The 22,774-nt window shown below is 36.9% G+C and overlaps 1 protein-coding gene across 3 annotated transcripts in view; it reads right to left on the bottom strand.

The window, feature by feature from the left end:
• The window catches only part of TMEM135 (transmembrane protein 135), a 379,338-nt gene that overhangs the window by 167,991 nt on the left and 188,573 nt on the right, over positions 1-22,774 (bottom strand). For 2 of the 3 annotated variants that reach the window (XM_066370393.1, XM_066370402.1), the window contains one exon: positions 1,574-1,639. The exons of the other annotated variant lie outside the window; for it this stretch is intronic. In XM_066370393.1, coding sequence (XP_066226490.1) covers positions 1,574-1,639 — 66 coding nt within the window. The remainder of the gene's footprint in view (positions 1-1,573; positions 1,640-22,774) is intronic. 3 annotated transcript variants of the gene reach the window in all.

Below are 22,774 nucleotides of genomic sequence, written 5' to 3'. Positions count from 1 at the left end.
CACTGATATAATTATTTTCTCCAGCAGAGAATAAGCTCCTCCAAAGGCAGGAACCACACATTATATAGCACTTAGCTCACCATCATTGCAATATGTGTATGCTGCTTATATATACATATTCAATAATATATTTGTTTTGTCTTAATTCTCTACTTTCCAAAGTCAAATAATTAAAACTAATTAATGGCCTATTCTATCTACCATTTACTGAATATTTGCTGTATGTCATCTGAGTTTTTAAACTATAAAATATTGTCACATATTATCAACTCTAAAATACTACAGACACAAGAAAACTCACAATTTAAGGGGTATTAAAATGTGAAAAGTAGCAAATGGTGACTATGAAGTGCCACTGATTAGAAGACACACTCCAGTTTTAGGGATCTTAAAATATAAGGGGGGAAAATGAGCATCTTTCAATCTCATTTTAGAAACTGAAGGTCACAGAGTGCTTAAATACTTTGTCCAACATGAATACCTTTTAATCAGGTAAGTCTCTTGTAGCAGTTTGGGGGTTAATATGGATCAAAAGCCAGTTGCTTTAACTAGTTCACCACCATTAAGTAAAATATGTACATATCCAATATGTGCTGGTATATTCAGAAGATTTCTCAAAAAACTGCCATGCATACATTTTTCCAACCTTCTTATTACAGAACATAAAGGTCAAAACATTCATTCCCCTCATGAGAAAACACATAGTAATTACTAAAATATAAAATTCATTTTGACACATACTAGGTAGTAACTATGTCTGACTGTATTAATGGGAATCTTTTCTTTAAATGGTACCACATACACATGCAGTTTGTTAAGAATACAAGGGGTCACCTAAGTCTTTTTCATACAAAAACGTTACAAATTAATATAAAGTGATTTGTCATTTAAGAGTATATGATTTGCAAATGACTACATTTTCACCTAACAAGCAGATATATCAACCAATAAGGGTTATAAAGCAAACTGGTAATTAGGCTGGTAATAATTTTGAGTGGAAATTTTTTTCAGATGGCAGAATATTTTTAAAAACTGGTACAACTTTTACAAAAGTCAAAACTTAGACTCTGTATCTTAATTAAGCCTCAAATACCAGAATAGCAGACTAATATCCATTTCTCTATCTCCCCTTTCCTTCTTCTTATCCTCTACCCCTCTCATTCTATCTGTCTTTTTCTGTAATAAATGTCAACATTTTAAATTATTTTATTCTAAGAAAAAAGTACTGGAACTGTAGAACATAAAATAGAAAGAAAAGAAAAAGTATGAAATTATTTTCATTATAAATATAAATATTTGCAGAAGTTGTTATTAAATAAGATGTCATTTCCTTTCTAAGTATAAAACAATTGATAACCAAAGATTAAAAGGCTCAGCAATTCTTTTTCAGCCAAGATCATGTTCCAATATGACTGAATTATTTAAAATAGGTTTTTAGGTCAGATTCACTTAATATTATGCACAACAGGCATTTCTCAATCTTTTTTCCATAAAGCATCACAGAATTTATCACACTTTAAAACAGCATTCTATGAATTAAGAAATAATAATTTTATCAAAATTATCATCTTACTTCTCCATTTCTTAACGTTGTGATGGCTCCTCTTGCTACAGCCATTCTAAATAATGTTTCTGTGGCCTGTGAATTAAAAAAAAAAAGCAAAAAAAATATCATCTATAATGTGTATTTAACTGTAGGTCCCACTCCAAAATGTAAAAAACATTTCTAGCAACTTCGAGACAAGTATCAATAAGGCACAGTAGGAACTACAAACTTTAAATTACACTCCAGGAATATCACTTTCAGAAAGAACTTTTTAATATATCAAGAGTTCAAACTAATTATTATCAAAGTTTATTTTAATTTGCTGGTATTTTTCAGAGTGATAGTTTCTGTGATATTCAATAAAGAGTACCAAGACCATTCAAATAGAGAAAGGAACGTCTTTTAATAAATGGTGCTGGGAATATTGGATATTCACATGCAAAAGAGTGAATATGAACCCTTACTTTATACAATAAACAAAAATTAACTTAAAAGGGATGAAACCCCAGAATGTAAGAGCTAAAACTATAAAACTCTTATAAGAAAATATAAGGTAAAAGCTCCATGACCCAGTGTCTGGTAAGGACGTTCCTGGTGGCTGTCTTCTTGTATACTCACAGAGCAGAGAGCAAACAGAAACAAGCTCTCTCTGGACTGTTATAAGGGTATTAAATCCCATTCATGAGGGGAAACCCTTATGACCTTATCTAATCCGAATTCTCTCTAAATGCCCCATTCCTAATACCATCACATTGGGGAATAAGGTTTAAACTTCAGGTGAACAGAATATTCAGACCACAGCAGAATTTCAGTCCTATTCAGATGGGCCAAGTACAATACAAAGGCCAGTAACTAAAATCATGCTTGGTACTGTATGAGTATTTTTGGAAAAAAGAGGATGCAAGTTCATCTGTTAAAAATATGCTGTAATTTTTAAATCTAGCATTACAGAAATGCATTACCAACCTTCAATAATTGAATATAAACTGAAACAATGCTCTACTAACCACAAATCTTAAGAATTATTATATAACCAAAAAAAAAAAAAAGAAAATTTAAAAGTTGAATGCACATCTCAAGAAACCCAAGGAATAGGAGATGGAAAACCGGGAGAAACCATAAGGAAATAGATGTATATGTGCAAAATCAGTATAACATTGTTTATTTAGATATAAGGAAGTAAATAACAGAAGAAACGATAAAAAGGGGTGCGAGTGGCTGCCTCTGGGTTGCCTCTGTGGAAATCAGGCACTGGGGACAAGAAGTAGAGTACAGTCCTTACTCCTTTTCTACTAGCTTTGCAGCATACTATTTGACTGTTTAAACTACATGTGAATTCTTGGTCAAAACTTTTTTTAACTGATAAAGAAATAAGGAATCGTAAGTGTCTAATTTCACAAAGAGGTCAAATACATCACAATTTTAACCATGGTGCATATAAAAAAATAGTAGAAAGGTGAAGGGATTAAACAAAAAAGAATGAAAAAAACCACTCATAGACAAACAGCAGCATGGTGATTAGCAGAGCGAAAGAGAGGTGGGGGAGGTAGAAGAGGGCACAGGGGCAAACGGTCATGAGAGGAGACCTGACTGGGAGGTGAACACACGATGCAATATACAGATGATGCATTTTAGAACTGTCCTTCTGAAACCTATATAATTTTATTAACAAATGTCACCCTAATAACTTCACAAAAATTTGAAAATACACATATAGTTGAGGACTGAATCAGAGGACATAGAGGCAAACAGTGTAAGTAAACAAAAAAGAGTGGCAGTAAAGGTAAAAAATAAAATAAAATGAGGCCCCGGCCAGTTAGCTCAGTCAGTTAAGAGCCTCATCCTGAAATAAGACTGAGGCTTCAATTCCCAGTCAGGGCACACATGGGAAACAACTAAGGAATGCACGACTGAGTAGAACAACATATGAATGCTTCCCTTTCCCTGCCCCTCTCTCTCCTTCCTCTTTCTGTCTCAAAACAATAAAATTAAAATTAAGCCCTGGCCAGATAGCTTGTTTGGTTAAAGTGTTGTTCCAGAGCGCAAAAAGCACAGAGGTTGCTGATTCGATTCCCAGGTTAGGAAACGTACAGGAGCAGCTAGATGTTCCTGTCCCTCTCTCCCTGCCTCTCTCTCAAAAAATAAAAATACTGACCTGTGGTGGCGCAGTGGATAAACTGTCGACCTGGAATGCTGAGGTCGCCGGTTCAAAACCCTGGGCTTGCCTGGTCAAGGCAAATATGGGAGTCGATGCTTCCTGCTCCTCCCCCTGTTCTCTCTTTATCTCTCCATCTCTCTCTCTCTCCCCTCTCTCTCTAATAAAAATGAATAAATAAAATCTAAAAAAAAAAAACAAAAAACCACAAAAAATAAAAAGGTGAAAAATGAGATGGAGTTGTTAGACCAGAGTTAAGAGAAAACTGGTAACAGGATATTTTTTATTCTAGAAGATATTTGAACAAGTTCTTAATGGCAAAATAGAAGCAGTCAATACAGCGTAAAAAGTTATAGATACGGGAAGGAAAATTAATACTGTCCGAAGGAGATTCCTGTAGAAGATAAAATTAAGAGCACACACAGCAATCTGTTAGCTATGTTAGAAGGGGAAAGGGGCAAATATATGCATGTAATATGACCTCTCTCTGCCTTTACTTCCCTTCCTCCCTGACCCCTCCCCCCTTCTCTGAATAGGGGATAGAATAGTCTTCTAAGAATGAAAAAAAGACACTAACTTAGGGACAGGGGTGAGAGTATGTAATGCACGTGTAACATGTTCCACAGGGAATGGAACACAGAACTGCTAAGCAATACTAAAAGCCCAGCTAAGTTTGAAAATCATAAATCTTTGTTATTCCAAATCATGGTTTACAAAATTCATAGCTGAAGAATTGACAAGGAAAAATGAGCAAGGCTAGAGATGGGACACATTAAAAGGTAACTCTTTTAAGGAGTTTATTTTAACTTTATTGGTAAAATACAGCATGTAACTTAGAAATAAAAGCAAATTTTTTCAAACATTTTAAAATGAACAATAATCTTTAAAATATTCACACACATACACAAGCTGGTGGGGAGTTAGTGTCTAAATGCTGAGTTAAAAATTTTTTTAAACTTTTAGAGAAAACAGTACACTAAATTTTGTGACTGTAGCACAATATATGTATAACTCCAATCTGTAACTTACTGAGATGAGAGTTAAGCAGGCCATTAATGGGAAGAGAGAGGGGGTTATTCACATACCCAACAAAAATCAAATTATAAATGAATGACTTTGCTATGCCAGATTTTTACTATATAAAACTAGATGTTAAAAGAACTGTTTAGGGAAATTTTTATTAAGTAAAAAAACACCAATGATATACTTGTATTTCCTTATTTGATCTAGGAATGTGATTGTTAACAGTACTCATCTAAGTCATGTTAGTTACCGTGTATACATGAGGGACAAAATGGGAAAGGCAGAGGCAGCAAGCCCTTTGGATAGTATGCAACAACTAAATTAGATCAAATTACTTAGTTTTTTGTGTCCCCAAAACCCAGGCAATTTGAAGATCTATTTCTTTTTCTGCACTTTCTCCAGAGAAGAAGAATACTAAATTCAATCTTCTGTTTCCAACTAAATTGATTTATTTCATCAGCTATTCCCACCAACATTTTTAAGAATGTCTTATTCTAATAGCACTTGGTCAATTCAGCTCAGCTTCCTTTGATTCTACAGGGAAGCACTGGAGTGTACAACATTCTTTTGACCTCTACTAAAAAGACTGCTTTTAATTTACTTGTACTCCAACAACGACTAACAAGTGTCAAAAACAATGAGATACAGTGTTAATGTTCAGCATTTGTAAATTTACTATGAGCAAATTCTTGATTAAAATTTCCTTGTCCTTGAGTTTTGGTAACAACTAAAATGATTAATGATAAAATACTAAAAACATTCATTAAACATTTTGTGTTAGTGACAAGAGAAAAACAAAACACCTATAGGACCTTGTTTAAAAACAGGTTATCAAGAGAGACTGCTTTTAAGAAGAGTGTTAGATAAAAGACTTAGGAGACATGCAATCTAGCAATAACAAATGCAGAGTTCTGGACTAGATCCTTGTGTTTATGTTTGTCTGCAAATCCAAGAAGATCCGAAAAAATATGACTGATTAGCAGTAATAATCTCTGGGTGCTTTTCTTTTTTTCTAATGTTCTATCATGCACATGTACTGTTTGGTAGTAAGTAAAAACTTAAAAGTATCAATTTTTGTTACACTAAAAACAGATTTAAAACACAATTTGGAACAATGTAAAATGTTACAACAAGTAGTACTACCCTGAGTAGCTCCCAGAGTAAAAATAATTCCGATTCAATAGACTCATACTCTTACAGTATAATGCCTCTTAATTCATTAAACCAAGAAAAAAAAGTAAAATTAACATGAAGAAATATATACTTGATATACTTTTACCTTGAAAAGCAGTATGATTATAATATCAAGTATCATATTACAGAAAGACTTCAGTGGGTTAATTTAACATCAAGTTTATAAATATAAATACAAAAGTAATTGTATTTACAAAAACTCAACAGTAAAGCAATACATTTCTAGTGATCTTATTTCCACTGTTTAGTATCTGGGCAACCTTGGGCAAGTCACTTAAACTACTAAACTCTGACCTCATAATATCAACCAGTCTTCGTATGGTGGTAAATGCAGGTGTCAAGATATATGAAAATCTCTGTAAAGAGCTAGATAAATGTAAAATACTAAATCCAAGACTTAGTTCAGGACAGCACTTTGAGATGAAAAGATGTTTGAGAAATATTAATTTTGATTTTTCAAATGTAAAATTAAGGAATGGACTAATAAAAGATCAAAAATGAATAAGCCTTAAACACAGCTGTGACTAGGAAAAACAAAACTATGTCAGAGTCACAGTACCTGACCACTGTTCTATAACTATCTCTTTATTGCTCTGGTTCACAAGCTAAACAGTGAGGCATAGAGGGTATGAATTACATCTTTTATTATATTCCAAGTACCTTGCAAAATATATAACAATACAGCAGAAAGGTTAAGAAAGCAGGTTTTAGAAACAGACTATTGGGTTCAAATTCTAGCTTTGCCATTTGTAAGATGTGTGATGTGACCTCAGCCAAGCAAATTCACTTCTTTGAGTTCAAATTCATCATAAGGAAAATAAGGATAATAACAGTAAGCAACTCAAAGAAAACTGTAAATGCTCCAAAAATTAATTTTATTACTATTAATATATCTAAGAAAATGAAGAATTGAAATTATACTTTAAAAGTTGGTCATCAGATTACAATTAAAAATTGCACCTCGTGGCAATTTATTTTTTAACCATTTTTTAATTAATTACAGTTGACATACAATATTATTAGTTGCATGTGTACACTCAGTGACTGGACATTATATAACTAAGTTATCATCCCAATATCTTATATCCATCTGACACCGTGCAGAGTTATTAAAATATTATTGACTATATTCCCTATGCTGTACTTTGCATCCCCAAATGACTATTCTGTAACTACCAATCTGTACTTCTCACTCCCTTCAACTTTTTCATTCATCCCTCCAACCCTTATCCCATCTGACAACCTTCAAAATGTTCTCTGTATCTGAGTCTGTTTCTGTTCTGCTTGTTCATTTATTTTGATTATAAGATATAATTGTTAATAGATATGTATTTATTGCCATTTTATTGTTCATATTTTTTATCTTTTTCCTTCTTATCCTTAAAGAAGACCCTTTAACATTTCTTGTAATATTGGTTTGGTGGTGGTAACTCCTTCAGCTTTTTCTTGTCTGGGAAGCTCTTTATCTGTCATCCTTCAATTCTAAATGACAGCTTTGTGAGAGTTATCTCAGTTGTAGGTTCCTGCTTTTCATCACTTTGAGTATTTATCAATCCCTTCTGTCCTGCAAAGTTTCTTTTGAGCAATCAGCTGACAGTCTTATAGAAGCTCCCTTGTAGGTAAATAAATGCCTGCTGCTTTTAAGATTCTCTGTCTTTAACCTTTTTCATTTTAATTATGATGTGTCTTAGTGTGGATCTCCTTGGTTTCATCTTATTTGGGACTATCTGTGCTTCTTGGAATTATATGTCTATTTCTTAACCAAGTTATTCAAGTTTTCTGTCATTTTTTCAAATAGGTTTTCAATTTCTTGTGCTCTCTCTCTCTCTCTTTTCCCTCTGGCACTCTTATGATGTGAATGTTGGTATGCTTGATGTTATATCCCAGAGGATCCTTACACAATCTCAATTCTTTTAAATTTTCTTTTTCTGATTGTGTTTTTTTGCTTCCTTATATTCCAATCATTGATTTGATTCTTGGCATCATTTATTCTAATGTTGATTCCCTCTAAATTATTCTTCATTTCAGTTAGAGTATCCTTCATTTCTGACTGGTTGTTTTGTATGATTTCTATGTCTTTTTAGTGCTGTTCAAGTTCTCATGAAGTTCCTTGATCCTTATAACCATTGTTTTTGAACTCTGTATCTGGTAGTCTCCTTGCCTCCATTTCATTATTTCTTTTTCTGGAGATTTCTCCTATTCTTTAATTTGGGACATGTATCTTGGTCTCCACATTTTGGCTGCTTCCTGGTGTTTCCTTCTATGTATTAGGTAGAGCTGCTGCATCTCCTAGATTTGGTCGAGTGGCCTTGTGTAGTAGGTGTCCTACAGGGTCCAGTGGTGCAGCCTCCCCAGTCACTCAAGCTGGGCACTCCAGGTGTACCCTGTGTAGGCTGTGTGCACTGTCCTGTGGTAGTTGAGTCTTGACTGCTGTTGGTGTCACGAGGAGGAACTGACCCTCACGCCAATCAGCTGCTAGGGCCCACTGTGACAGTGGAGGAGCTGCTATACAGGAGTCAACCCTACAGACCAAGCAAGACTTGCTTAAGTAGGGCTATGGTGCTCACCAAGACCACCCCTAGAGTGTGTCCCTCGTGAAGGTGGTAGGGTTATATTCTGGCATGGTCTAAAGCTGTCCACAGGGTATACTGACTCTGGGCCTCCCAGGAGGTGAAAGGACAGCCACTGCTTCTGCCCTGCCTGGGGCCATCTGTCACAAGATACAAAGCAATCTGCAGATAGTTGCTACTTGTGCTGGGCTTGGAGGTACCCAGTAGAGGCCAAGCTGCAAACCAAGACCGGCTGCCACTAGTGCTAGTCCTGGAGCCACTTAACAAGAGGTGCAGGGAACGCAGAGGCCAGATGTTGCTTGTTCGAGAGATTTTAGGAAAGTCCAATCAAATGGAAATTCAAAAGATATTATGTAAAATGGTAAACTACAACTAGCACATTATGTTATATGACCATTTATTTATGCTAAAATTCTTGATATGTCAATCAGAAAAATAGAAAGCTTACATTATTTCAAGATTAAGTTAGCAAAAGTCTTCAGAAATCATATGAAAAATTATTCCCCAGCTTTTTATCCTGACCAGAGAAGAAAAATATAAACACTGAGGCTTTTAAGCAACAGCTGCTTTCCTTCCTTCTGATGGTAATATACAAAACAAAAAATAGGAAAACTGAGACTTAGCTAACTGCTTCTTGCAAAAGAAGCAGTGCATGATACAAATCTAATAATATGTCTTCAAAATATACAAATGTATTACCATAGCAACCAAGACCTTTGTCATTCTCTTTTGCTCCATACAGCTGCCTATATAGCCCAACCTTTTCCCAGCTCACTAATTCCATTTCATAAGTTCAGGGCTCATGCACTGCAGCTGCAGCACAGAGAACAAGCCTCTGAGAGAAACTCGACCTTTCTACACAGAAAACAGCAACGGCCCAAGTAGGCCAAAGAATGTGTGGGGAATTAATTCCTGGTTGTTGGGATAGTCTTATCTTTTTTTTTTCACCTTAATTCTGTTCCAAGGGTAGGCCCCTATTATAAGATGAAACAGCAGCAGTGCTAGTAGTTAAAACGGGGAAAGAAATTCCGTTTTCCTTGTCAAAGATATATGGAAAGGGAACCTCAGTAGTCGAAAGGAGAATGGAAGAATGCCCATTATTTTTTACATTCCCTTTGTTATGCCCAATTTGTCCCAATAGTAGGCTCTGTTGAGTGTCTGCAACTGTGGCAGCATTGTAGGCTACTAAAAGTCAGAAACCCCATCATTTTGGCCAGAAAACCAGGAAAAGGAGAGCCAATGAGTCAGAGAATATGGGCGCAATCCCAAGAAGGACAAGCTAGAAAAGGAGATACCCTAACTCTGTGTTTGAACTGGACAAGTACAGGGCTCACTCCTAATGAGCATAGGCACAGACAGACCCAAGCAGTAAAGCAAAGCTTTGAGAACAGAACTACATTTAAAATTGCCACCCAAGTCCTAGAATGACCCATGAGTGGCACATAAATGGGACAGACCCAAAGTAGCATCAAACACAGAACTGATATTGAAACTAACTGCCCACAGAAGACGAGACAAAACTTGCAGTCTGAACATAACAGGGTGACTGCTTACAATCACTGGAAAAAAAAAAGTCAATACTCAATGTAACATTCAAAACAACCAGGATCAAATCAAAATTACTCAACTTGCAAAGAACAAAGCAATTGTGATTTCTCAAAGAAAAGACTAGCAGATGTACCATCAGAGTACCCGACAAAACCTATAAAGTATTATAACTACTGAATATACTCCATAAGGTAAAGTTAAAACACTTAAACTTACCATTGATGGAACAACAAAGTCTTAGCAAAAAATAAAAACAATTAAAAAATGACCAGGTGGTGGCGCAGTGGATAGAGCATCGGATTGGGATGTCAAGTACCCAGGTTCGAGACCCTGAGATCGCCAGCTTGAGCGCGAGCTCATCTGGTGTGAAGAAAAACTCACCAGCTCGGACCCAAGGTCTCTGGCTGGAGCAAGGGGTTACTCGGTCTGCTGAAGGCCCGCGGTCAAGGCACATATGGGAAAGCAATCAATGAACAACTGAGGTGTCGCGATGCGCAACAAAAAACTGATGATTGATGCTTCTCGTCTCTCTCCGTTCCTGTCTGACACCCTGTCTATCCCTCTCTCTGACTCTCTCTGTGTCTCCGTAAAAAAAAAAAAAAAAAAGAAAAAATGGAAATTTTGAAATTGAAAACAACACATATAAGAGAGGAAAGATGCAGTAAACCTGAAGATAAATAAATAGAGATTATTCATTCTAGAACAGAAAGAAAAAATATTTTTAAAAAATGAACAGGGAGGCCCTGGCCAGTTGGCTCAGCGGTAGAGTGTCGGCCTGGCGTGCAGGAGTCCCAGGTTCGATTCCCGGCCAGGGCACACAGGAGAGGCACCCATTTGCTTCTCCACCCCTCCCCCTCTCCTTCCTCTCTGTCTCTCTCTTCCCCTCCCGCAGCGAGGCTCCATTGGAGCAAAGAAGGCCCGGGCGCTGGGGATGGCTCTGTGGCCTCTGCCTCAGGCGCTAGAATGGCTCTGGACACAACAGAGCGACGCCCCAGAGGGGCAAAGCATCGCCCCCTGGTGGGCATGCCGGGTGGACCCCGGTCGGGCGCATGTGGGAGTCTGTCTGACTGCCTCCCCGTTTTCATCTTCGGAAAAATGAAAAAAAAAAAAAAAAATGAACAGGGAAATGACATCAGAGTAATGGCGCTGTGAGAGATACTCCTGATCTATCCCCCTGAAATTTCAACAAACTGAACAATAATAATGCAGTGAAGAAATCCCAGCAGGGCTCAAAGGTGCACCTGAAAGATCCACGCACCAAATGGACTAAAGGTGAGATGGGGTAAAAAAGGGGGCAGAATATAAAATGCATCTGTGGTCAGCTTTGATGAGGTGACAAACCAGCATAATTGGGGTTTTTTTCTCTGCTGAACTATGGGACGGAGGGAAATTTGGGCTCTCAGGATTTTGTCTGAGGAGTATGGAGAGAGAAACTTGGAGTGACTGAGTCTCCTTCAGCCGAGAGGAGCAGTGAAATAGAGGGGCACACAGGGAAACTAACAAAAGTAGCCAGAGCACGGAGTCATGGCCAGAATTCCTGTGGTCTTCCTAGAGCCCACACTCAGCAGAAAACAGAGAAAATTAAAGTGTAGTCACCCACACTGCCAGGTCCCTAAACTCATGGAATGAAGAGTAGCAGATGCAAAACCCACAGCTAGTACTCCAGAGCCACTCTCTACCTTAAAGAGATGCTCCAAATCCACTCCCCAGGGTGAAGGAGTGCCAGAAGCCTGAGATCACCATAGCTAGAGCCATAAAGACGGAAAGCTGAAGCTATAAAGCTAAAACTGTAAGGCCCACTGTAAGCCCTCACAACACGCCCTGACCACCAATGCAACTGTGACCCCACCTACATCATTGCCACAGCAACATCTCAGTAGAGGAGAGCCCAGGAACTTCACAAAGCTAAAAGTTGTAATACAGTGACACCTACTGAAAGAAACCTCTCAAAACTGAATTTTATATTTTCTTTCTTTTTTCCTCTTCTTTTCTTACTCTTTTTTCTCTTTTTCTCTTTTAAATGCATCTTCCTTAAATTTTATTTTTTATTCTAATTTGTTAAGGTGTTTTGTTTTCAGGTTTTTTTGTTTGCTTTTGATCTTTAATCCAGTGGTGTTTTTGTTCTTGTCAATTTTTTAAATTTTTCCTTAATTTTTATTTTAATCTTTCATTTTTTTTAGTTATTTTTCTGTTAGGGTTCTTAACAATACTACTCACAAATGCTATCAAGTAAGAGGAAATAGAATACCATGGCTACACAAAACAGACACATAGTTTAAAAATAAAATTAAAAATTTCCAGAAAAAAATATCAATCACATGAAAACCTTGTAGTTAAATGATAGAGAATTCAAACTTGAAATTCTGAGAATACTCAACGAAATGCAAGAAGACAACAATAGGCAACTTAAAGAGCTCAGAAAACAGATTAATTAACAAAAAGAATACCTCACCTAGAAGACTGCAACTTTAAAAACAAAGAAGAAGATTCAATATATGAACTAAAAGACTGCGGTAGCAAGTTTAGCTAATAGAACAAGTCTGATAGAAGAAAGAATCAGTGACATCAAAGACAGGCAACTAGAGATGCCACAGAGAGAAGAAGAGAGAGACTCATGAATTAAAAAAACCTCACGCTCTACAAGAAATGTCAGACACCATTAGAAAGATCATTATAAGAATAATGGGCATATCAGAAGAAGAGAATGAGAAGGAAATTGAGAGTCAATTAAATTAAATAATTGATGAGAAGTTTCCAAGCCTATGAAAAAAGAGCCTTTAATCCAAGTGTTGGGAACCTTTTTGGTTGAGAGAGCCATGAACGCCACATATTTTAAAATGTAATTCCGTGAGAGCCATACAACATGTATAACACTAAATACAAGTAAATGTGTGCATTTTATGTCAGACTAACAATTTTAAAGTACAATAAATCTCTGAATATTTTTTAATAACGTTGTTATGCTGTCGCTAGCCAATGATGAATAAAGTACTTCTTACCATTAATGCGACTTCTGGTGCTGCATGGTTTTGCTGATGGCTTTGTAGTCTGGTTGATACGTGGTGAGGTTAAGCTTCATGCAAGCATTGAGACTTCCATCCGTTGAACGTTATCGTATGTTGGTCTTAAAGTCCTTTAGATGTGAGAAAGATTGCTCACATGCATACGCAGAGCCAAACATTGTCATACAGCAATACTCACACGCTGCAGTGTGTGGTACGTGACGGGAAGCGCGTTCAAGTTTTGACAATCAGCTGGTCCGTGGGTTGAAGTTTTTTCATTCCTCACCGCTTGTGTTTGTTCGTCAACTCTGCTTGCTGTCGTGCAAGTCTTTCCAAATTCTTCATTCAGTGACTTGAACTTATTTACCCACATGTCTGAGGCCTTCAGGTCAGCAGCGGTAGCTCAAAATCTCTGATGGAGACACTGGGGATGTAACTCAGGTCGGCACTGTCCACTGCACACTCATATGGATGGGTGATGAACTTAAAAAGACGAGTGCGCTCAAGAAATTCTCCAAAGCGTGCTTTGAATGACTGCAGGAGATTAGATGTGAAGCCCGCTAGCTGCTGGAGATCAAGATGTTAATCAGGGTCACTTGCTGTGCATGCATCTTTAAACTCTCCCAGTTTTTCAAAGTGTAGTAAATGACCTATTTCAATGTTAGCAATGAAGAGTTCCAGCTTGTTTTCAAATGCAAACACTGCTTGTTGAAGGGGTAAGACTGTATTTCCAAAACCTTGCATTTTTACATTGAGCTGGTTCAGATGTTCAATCATGTTCACAAGATAGAAGAACTTCAGGAGCCACTCAGTGTTAGCTAACTCAGGATGCTCGACGTTTTTCATTTCAAGAAAAGTCGGAATTTCGCTCAGACAAGCCATGAAATGGCTGAGCACCTTCCCTCTTGACAACCAACGCACATTGCTGTGCAGAAGCAGACCAGGATAATTATTCCCAACTTCAACCAGCAGTGCTTTAAACTGGAGATCATTTAAAGCTCGGGCAACTATAAAGTTGACCACCCGAATGACCAGCAACATCACCTCACCAAGCTGCTTGCCACATATCTGAGCACAAAGCACCTCCTGATGTATAATGCAGTGAAAACTTAGAATGGGTCTCTTTTCATGTTAACGAAGAAGCACTACAAATCCTCTGTTTTTCCCCACCATGCACGGAGCACCATCAGTACACACCAAAATAAGTTTACCAATTGGAAGATTTTGTTCTTTAGCGAACTCAGTGAAAGACTTGAATAAATCCTCCCCTCTTGTTGTCTCTTTCATAGGCAAAACAGCAAGACTTTCCTCACGTAGTGTGTCACCGACAGCATACCTTGCAATCACGCTGAACTGGGATAAATGGCTCGCGTCTGTTGAATCATCCAAAGCAAGAGAGAAGAATGGTGCTGCACTTATGTCCACTTGGGTTGCCTCAATTTGATTTGCCATCATGATGGTACAATCGTGAACAGTTCTTGCTGACAGAGGCATGTCTTTTATTCGTTTGATTATCTTGTCTTTATCCAAAAAGTCATCAAAAAGTTCACTGGCAACATCAAGCATGAATGTTTCGGCATACTCCTCATCTGTGAATGGCTTTCCATTTCTCACAATTGCTAATGCACCAGCAAAGCTAGTCAAATTCCAGGCACCTTGTTGGGTCCAAACACGGAGTTGCTGCTGACTAGCTTGCACTCTGCACAGTAGCTCTTGACATACTTTCTTCCCGCTGTCCCCTGCTGGATATTTCAATGCAAATGTAGTATGGCGTGTGTCAAAGTGCTGCTTTATATTTGACCACTTCATCAATGCAATTTTATCACTGCATATTAGACACACTGCAGAACCTGCTCTCTCCACAAAGGCGAATTCCTCTGTCCATTCCTGCTTAAAAGTACGATACTCCTCATCTTTTTTTCTTTTGGCCATCTTCTTCGTCAAAAGGGTTTCTGCAATTAGCTAGCTGACTACTTGATTAAAAGGAGAAAAGTTTACTTCCTGACCTCACGATGACCCATGTATGTTACGCATTATCCAATTAAAATTTGGTGTTGTCCCAGAAGACAGCTGAGATTGGCTCCAGCCACCTGCAACCACGAACATGAGTGGTAGGAAAAGAATGGATTGTAATACATGAGAATGTTTTATATTTTTAACGTTATTTTTTTATTAAAGATTTGTCTGCAAGCCAGATGCAGCTATCAAAAGAGCCACATCTGGCTCGCGAGCCATAGGTTACTGGCCCCTGCTTTAACCCAATAAACAAACAGAATGTCAAATTACCGTAACACAAACAGACCTATTTCAAGGCATATCGTAATAAAATTGTCAAAAATCAATGACAAAGAAAGAATCCTCAAGGCAACCAGGGAAAAGAGGAACATAACATGCAGGAAATCCCATTAGGTTATCATCAGATTTCTCAGCAGAAACTCTATAAGCCAGAATAGTGGACCCAAACATTCAAAATTCTGAAAGATAGGAATGACTAGCCAAGAATACTATATCTATCAAAGTTATCCTTCAAATATGAAAAAGAATAAAAAATTTTTACAGACATACAGAAGCTGAGGGAATTTATAACCAGAAAATCCCCAATAATGGAAATACTCAAGGTGGTTATTCGACCAGATACAAAGAACAAAACAAATGAAAGCTACAAGTAAAGCTTCAACAAGGTCAAAATAGAAATAAGAATGATCTGTGACAATAGTAATTTAAAATGGGAGATGATAAAGATCTGCAGTAGCAAAGGAGGATGGAGTGCAGAAGCACTCATAAGATAATCTTAATAACCTAGTGGTAACAACCCACTTAAAATCCATCACTGAAACACAAAGCTTAAATAAAGAAGAAACAGGAAAGAATTATGGAACACCACCAAACAAAAACAACTGACAGAAACAAAAAAGAAAAGAACCAAAGAAGACACAGAGCTACCAGAAAACAAAACATAAAACGGTTCTAGGAAATGTTCAAGTTTAAAAATTATCCTAACTGTAAATGGACTGAACTCACAAATAAAGAGGCACAGAGTAGCAGACTAGATCAAAAAGCAAAACCCAACCATATGCTGCCCTCAAAAGACACATCTAAGCTACAGAACAAAAGTAGATTCAAAGTGGAAGGTTGGAAAATGATTCTCCAAAGCAAAAATATACAACGAAAAGAAAGTGTAGCCATACTCATGTCTGACAATGCGGACTTCAAGACAACAAAGGTAACCAAAGACAAGATGGACATTTCATAATGATAAAGGAGACATTGTATCAAGAAGATATAACACTTCTCAATATATATGCACTGAACCAGACAGCACCAAAATATATAAGACATCTACTAAATGATCTAAAAATAGAAGCAGACAAAAATACAATCATACTTGGAGATTTCAACACACCACTGATGGCTTTAGATAGATCATCCAAACAGAAAACCAATAAAGAAATATCAGCCTTAAACAACACTCTGGACCAAATGTACATAATAGACATTCATAGCACATTTCATCTGAAAATGTCAGATTATACATTCTTCTCCAGTGTGCATGGAACATTCTCAAGGGTAGATGATATGTTGGGCCAGAAAACTAACATCAACAAATTCAGAAAAACTGAAATTATACCAAGCATATTTTCTAAGCATAAGGCTTTGAAATTAGAATTTAACTGTAAAATGGAATTTAAAAAAATCATTAAAAATGTGGAAATTAAATGACATACTTCTAAGAAAAGACTGGGTCAAAAAAGAAATAAAGGCAGAAATCAAAAGATATATACAGACAAATGAAAATGACAACATGACATACCAACATTCCTTGGATACAGCCAAAGCAGTAATCAGAGGGAAATTTATACCATTACGGGCTTTTATCAAGAAACAAGAGAGATCTCAAGTAAACAACCTAAAATCACACCTTAAGGAACTAGAAAAAGAACAAAGGCAACCAAAAGTCAGCAGAAGAAAGGAAATAGTAAAAATTAGAGCAGAACTAAATAAAATAGAGAGCAAAAAAACTACATTAAAATTAACACAGCAAAGAGCTGGTTCTTTGAAAAGATCAATAAAATCAACATACCACTGGCTAGACTAAGGAAAAAAGAGAAACAACTCATATAAACAAAATCCAAAATAAAAGAGGATAAATTACCACAGATTTCATGGATATACAAAAGATCATAGTAGAATATTATGAAAGATTATATGCCACGGCCTGACCAGGCGGTGGTGCAGTGGATAGAGCATTGGACTGGGATGCAGAGGACCCAGGTTCGAAACCCTAAGGTTGCCAGCTTGAACACGGCTCATCTGGTTTGAGCAAAGCTCATCAGCTTGGACCCAAGGTCGCTGGCTCGAGCAAGGGGTTACCCAGTCTGCTGTAACCCCACGGTCAAGGCACATATGAGAAAGCAATCAATGAACAACTAAGGTGTCACAACAAAAATCTAAGAATTGATGCTTCTCATCTTTCTCTGTTCCTGTCTGTCTGTCCCTATTTATCCCTCTCTCTGACTCTCTGTCTCTGTAAAAAAAATTAAAAAAAAAGATTATATGCCACAAAATTCAACTTAGAGGAAATGGATAAATTCCTAGAACTATATAATCTTCCTGGACTGAGTCACAAAGTGGAAAACCTAAACAGATCCAATAGCAGGAAGGAAATAGAAACAACTATCAAAAAACCTCTCCCAAAACAAAGGTCCAGGACCATATGGCTACAGTGGCAAATTCTACCAAACATTCAAAGAAGATTTGGTACCTATTCTTCTTAAAGTCTTCCAAAAAAACTGAAGAAACAATACGCCCCAACACATTGTATGAGGCCATCATAACCCTCATACCAAAACCTGACAAGGACAACACACACAAAAGAAAACTACAGACAAATATCTCTAATGAATACAGATGCAAAAATCCTAAACAAAACACTAGCAAATCAACTACAACAACACATTAAAAAAATAATACACCATGATCAAGTGGGATTCATTCCAGGAGCAAAAGGATGGTTCAACATACAGAAATTGATCAACATAATACACCACATCAAAAAAACAAGGAACAAAAATCATATGACTCAATCAATAGATGCAGAGAAGGTATTCAAAAAGATACAACACCCCTTTATGTTTAAAACACTCAATAAAATCGGAATAGATGGAAAGTATCTCAACATAATAAAGGCCATACATATGATATATTAGAAACCACCAGCTAATATTATATAAAATAGTGAAAAATGAAAGCTTTTTCTCTAAAATCAAGAACAAGACAAAGCTGTCCACTCTCTCCACTCTGATTCAACACAGTTCTGGAAGTTTTAGCCAGAGCGATCAGGCAAGAGAAAGAAATAAAAGGCATTCATATCAGAAAAGAAGTAAAGATATCACTTTTTCCAGATGACATGATCCTGTATATAGAAAACCCCAAAGACTCCACCAAAAAAAGTATTAGAAACAATAAATCAATACTGTAAAGTCGCAGGATACAAAATAATATACAAAAGTCCACTGCTTTCCTATACGCCAGCGATGAAACATCAGAAAAAGAACTGAAAAAAATTTTCTTTTACAATTGCAACAAATAATAAAATACCTAAGAATAAACTTAACAAAGGATGTGAAAGACCTATATACTGAAAACTACAAAACATTATTGAACAAAATTGAAAAAGACACAATGAAATGGAAAAATAGTCTATGTCCATGGACTGAAAGAATCAACGTAGTTAAAAAGGTCATATTACCCAAAGCAATATACAAATTTAATGCAATCCCCATTTAAATCAAAATGTCACTTTTTAAAGAAATAGAACAAAAAAATCACCAGTTTTGTATGGAACCATAAAAAAACCCTGAATGGCCAAAGCAATCCTGAGGAAAAAGAATAAAGCCAGAGGTATCACACTACCTGACTTGAAATTATACTACAGAGCCATGATACTCAAAAGAGCATGGTACTGGCAGGAAAACAGACATACAGATCAAAGGAACAGAATCTAGAGCCTGGAAATAAAACCACATATAATATGGACAAATCATCTTTGACAAAGAAGCCAGAAACACACAATGGAGAAAAGAAAGCCTCTTCAATAAATGGTACTGGAAAAATTGGAAAGCTATATGCAAAACAATGAAACTTGACTACAGTTTCTCCCCTTGCACAAAAATTAATTCAAAATGGGTCAAAGACCTAAGTATAAGATATAAAACAATAAAGTACATAGATGAAAACATAGGTACTAAGCTCATGGACCTTAGCCATAGAGAGCAATTTATGAATTTGACCCCAAAGACAAGGGAAGTAAAGGCAAAAATAAATGAATGGGACTGTATCAAACTAAAAACCTTCTGCACAACAAAAGAAACCGACAACAAAACAGGCAGCCAATTAAATGGGAGATATTTGTAAACAACAGCTCTGGTAAGCGGTTAATATCCAAAATATATAAAGAACTCACAAAGCTCAGCAACAAACAAGCAAACAATTTCATTAAAAAATGGGGAGAGGACCTGAAAAGACACTTTTCCCAAGAGGAAATACAAATGGCCAATAGATATACAGTGGTACCTTGAGATATGAACAGACCAACATACGAATTTTTTAAGATATGAGCTGCGACATGGTCCATATTTTTGTTTGAGATCCAAGCGAAATTCCGAGATATGAGTAGTGATTCGGGAAGCTGCTGCTAGTTGGTGTGTTGGCGCACGGGTCCAGTATCGGCATTTTGATATTCGAGTTGACTGACTTACAAGCTCTGTTACAGAATGAATTAAATTCATATCTCAAGGTACCACTATATAAAAATATGCTCATCTTCACTAGCTATGTGAGAAATGCAAATCAAAACTATAATGAGATATCACCTCACATCTGTTAGATTGGCTATTATCAACAAGACAGGTAATAACAAGTGTTGGAGAGGCTGTGGAGAAAAAGGAACCCTCATTCACTGTTGGTGGGAATGTAAAGTAGTACAACCATTATGGAAGAAAGTATGGTGGTTCCTCAAAAAATTAAGAATAGAATTACCATATGACCCAGCAACCCCTCTTCTGGGTATCTACACCAAAAACTTGGAAACACTGGTAAAGACACATGCATCCCCATGTTCATCCCAGCCAGGGCTGGAACATACATTTAAATGTTGGGGTTCAAACCACAAAACTACAGAAAGGAAACATTAAAAGAAACACTTTATAATCTTGATTTTAAAAAGGTATGTTGGCCCTGGCCGGTTGGCTCAGTGGTAGAGCATCAGCCTGGCACGCAGAAGTCCTGGGTTCGATTCCCAGCCAAGGCACACAGGTGAAGCGCCCATCTGCTTCTCCACCCCTCCCCCTCTCCTTCCTCTCTGTCTCTCTCTTCCCATCCTGCAGCCAAGGCTCCATTGGAGCAAAGATGGCCCGGGCACTGGGGATGGCTCTGTGGCCTCTGCCTCAGGCGCTAGAGTGGCTCTGGTCGCAACATAGCGACGCCCCGGAGGGGCAGAGCATCGCCCCCTGGTGGGCAGAGCGTCGCCCCCTGGTGGGCGTGCCAGGTGGATCCTGGTTGGGCGCATGCAGGAGTCTAAAGTCTGTCTCTCCCCGTTTCCAGCTTCAGAAAAATACAAAAAAAAAAAAAAAAAAAGGTATGTTATATGGGGAAAGAAGGGGAAACAAACAATAGAGAAAAAATTAATTATGGCAGATTATACTATCCAAAGATGGCCACACCAATAGTCTTATCCATGTACTTCTTAAAATGTAACACTGACTCTCATTCATATGTTATATGTTTCCACCCCTTGGAAAGAGGACACTTGAAACTGCCTTTGTAACTATATCTTAAGCATAACGGGGCTAAAGTGATGCTGATTTTAAGGCTATATCATAAAAGGCAAAATGACTTCTGACTGACGTTCTAACATTCATAGGACATGTGACTTTGGAGCCCTAAACAACCATGTACAAACACATAATCTTGAAGCCAACACTTTAGAGAAAATACCTAGAAATAGAGAGAGATGCCCCAGCTAGTCCAACATACAATTCAAGTACTCCAAAATCAAATGTCATTCCTGTGAGAGAGTTTTAAAATGATTCCAGCCCTTAGCTTCCAAGCTGAAACCAGCCAATAGCAAGCAGAACAGCAATGGTCTATTCTGGGCAAGCCCTTCCCAGACTGCCAATCCATGCAAAGTAAATACTATTGCCATTTTTAGCCACTAAATATCAAGTGTTTTTTAGGTATATCAGGTAACTGTACATTGATAAAATGTGCTTCATCAAAATTAAAAGCGTTTCGTTCTTTGACTCAACTGAGAAAATGAAAAAGCAAGCCACCAACTCACAGAAAATATCTGTGAATATATATCAGATAAAAATACTTGCACTCAGAATATATAAATGATTCTTACAACTCAAAAATAAGACATACAACTAAATAAATTAAAATGAGCTAAAGTTTCCAATACATATATACATTACTATACATACACCCTCACAAAAACATGCATACACATATATGGGCAAAAAGTCAACAAAATATACAACAACATGAATCTTCAGGAAAATGCAAATTAAAGCCACAATGAGATACCACTAAACATACACCAGAATGGCTGAAAGTAAAAAGAATGACAATACCAAGTAATAATGGGAATATAGAGCTATACTGGAACTCTCACATATCTTGTGAAAAACAAAATGGTAACGTCATTGGAAAAGAGTTGGACAGTTTTTTATAAAGTTAAACATACATTTTATCCTAAGACCTGGCAATTCTATTTCTAGGTATCTACCCAAGGGAAATAAAAACATATGTCTATTTATATGAATTGCAGAAAAGCCAAAATCATAGTGACAGACAGTAGATGAGTGATTAGTTGGGGTCTGAGACATAAGGGCAGGAACTGACTGCAAAGGAGGAAGAGGGACTTTTTAGGGATAAGAGAAATACTCTATGTCTTCATTGTGGTTGTAGTCACTTAACTATAAACATCTGTCAAAATTCATCAAGCTGAATACTTAAAACAGGTGCTATTCACTAAATACAAATAAAGCTGTTTTAAAAAAGAATGTATACTTGCCCCCTCCCCAAAGCAATTCTCAACTAATTGGTAATTTAATTCCCACAAATCATTAGGAAAAACCTGGGTACGACCCTAAAGAAAATTTCTTTAGAAAAGACATTCATATTTTATCTTAAATTCGTACCAACTGAGGGCAGAGGTAGGAGCTGATCAAAGCAGAAGAGAAGCAGTACTACTGAAGCCAGCAATAAATGCAGGAGACGAATAATCTAGGACTGATGAGACAGAGTGTGTATGTCACACTTATAAGAAGACTGTGGGACCCAAGAACAGTAAACTGTTAAGAAAATTCTGCATTCCATCCAAAATTCTACACATATCACCATTTAAGCACCATTGCTCTCATATATACTTACCTTTATAATTAAGAAAAATAAGTACTATATATAAAACTGACCAATTGTTCTTGTACAGTTCTTATACCTGTGTTTCCATCCATACATCTGCCCAAGCAAAACCTTGAGTCATCACTGAATCTTTCTCTCAACAACATATAATACTTATTAAAATTAATACTTTTTGTAACATTGTATTTATAATATCATTTACAGTGATTTTATATTCATCTAAAATTCTCATGATGAGTTTTATGTCACTCACTACTATGCCCTTAGTACACTTTATACCTGAGAAACAATAAATGTTGAATGAATTCAA

This window comes from Saccopteryx leptura, chromosome 1, assembly GCF_036850995.1.
Source record: "Saccopteryx leptura isolate mSacLep1 chromosome 1, mSacLep1_pri_phased_curated, whole genome shotgun sequence".
In the NCBI taxonomy this organism is placed as follows: domain Eukaryota; kingdom Metazoa; phylum Chordata; class Mammalia; order Chiroptera; family Emballonuridae; genus Saccopteryx; species Saccopteryx leptura.
This window is presented reverse-complemented; position numbering and strand designations above follow the sequence as displayed.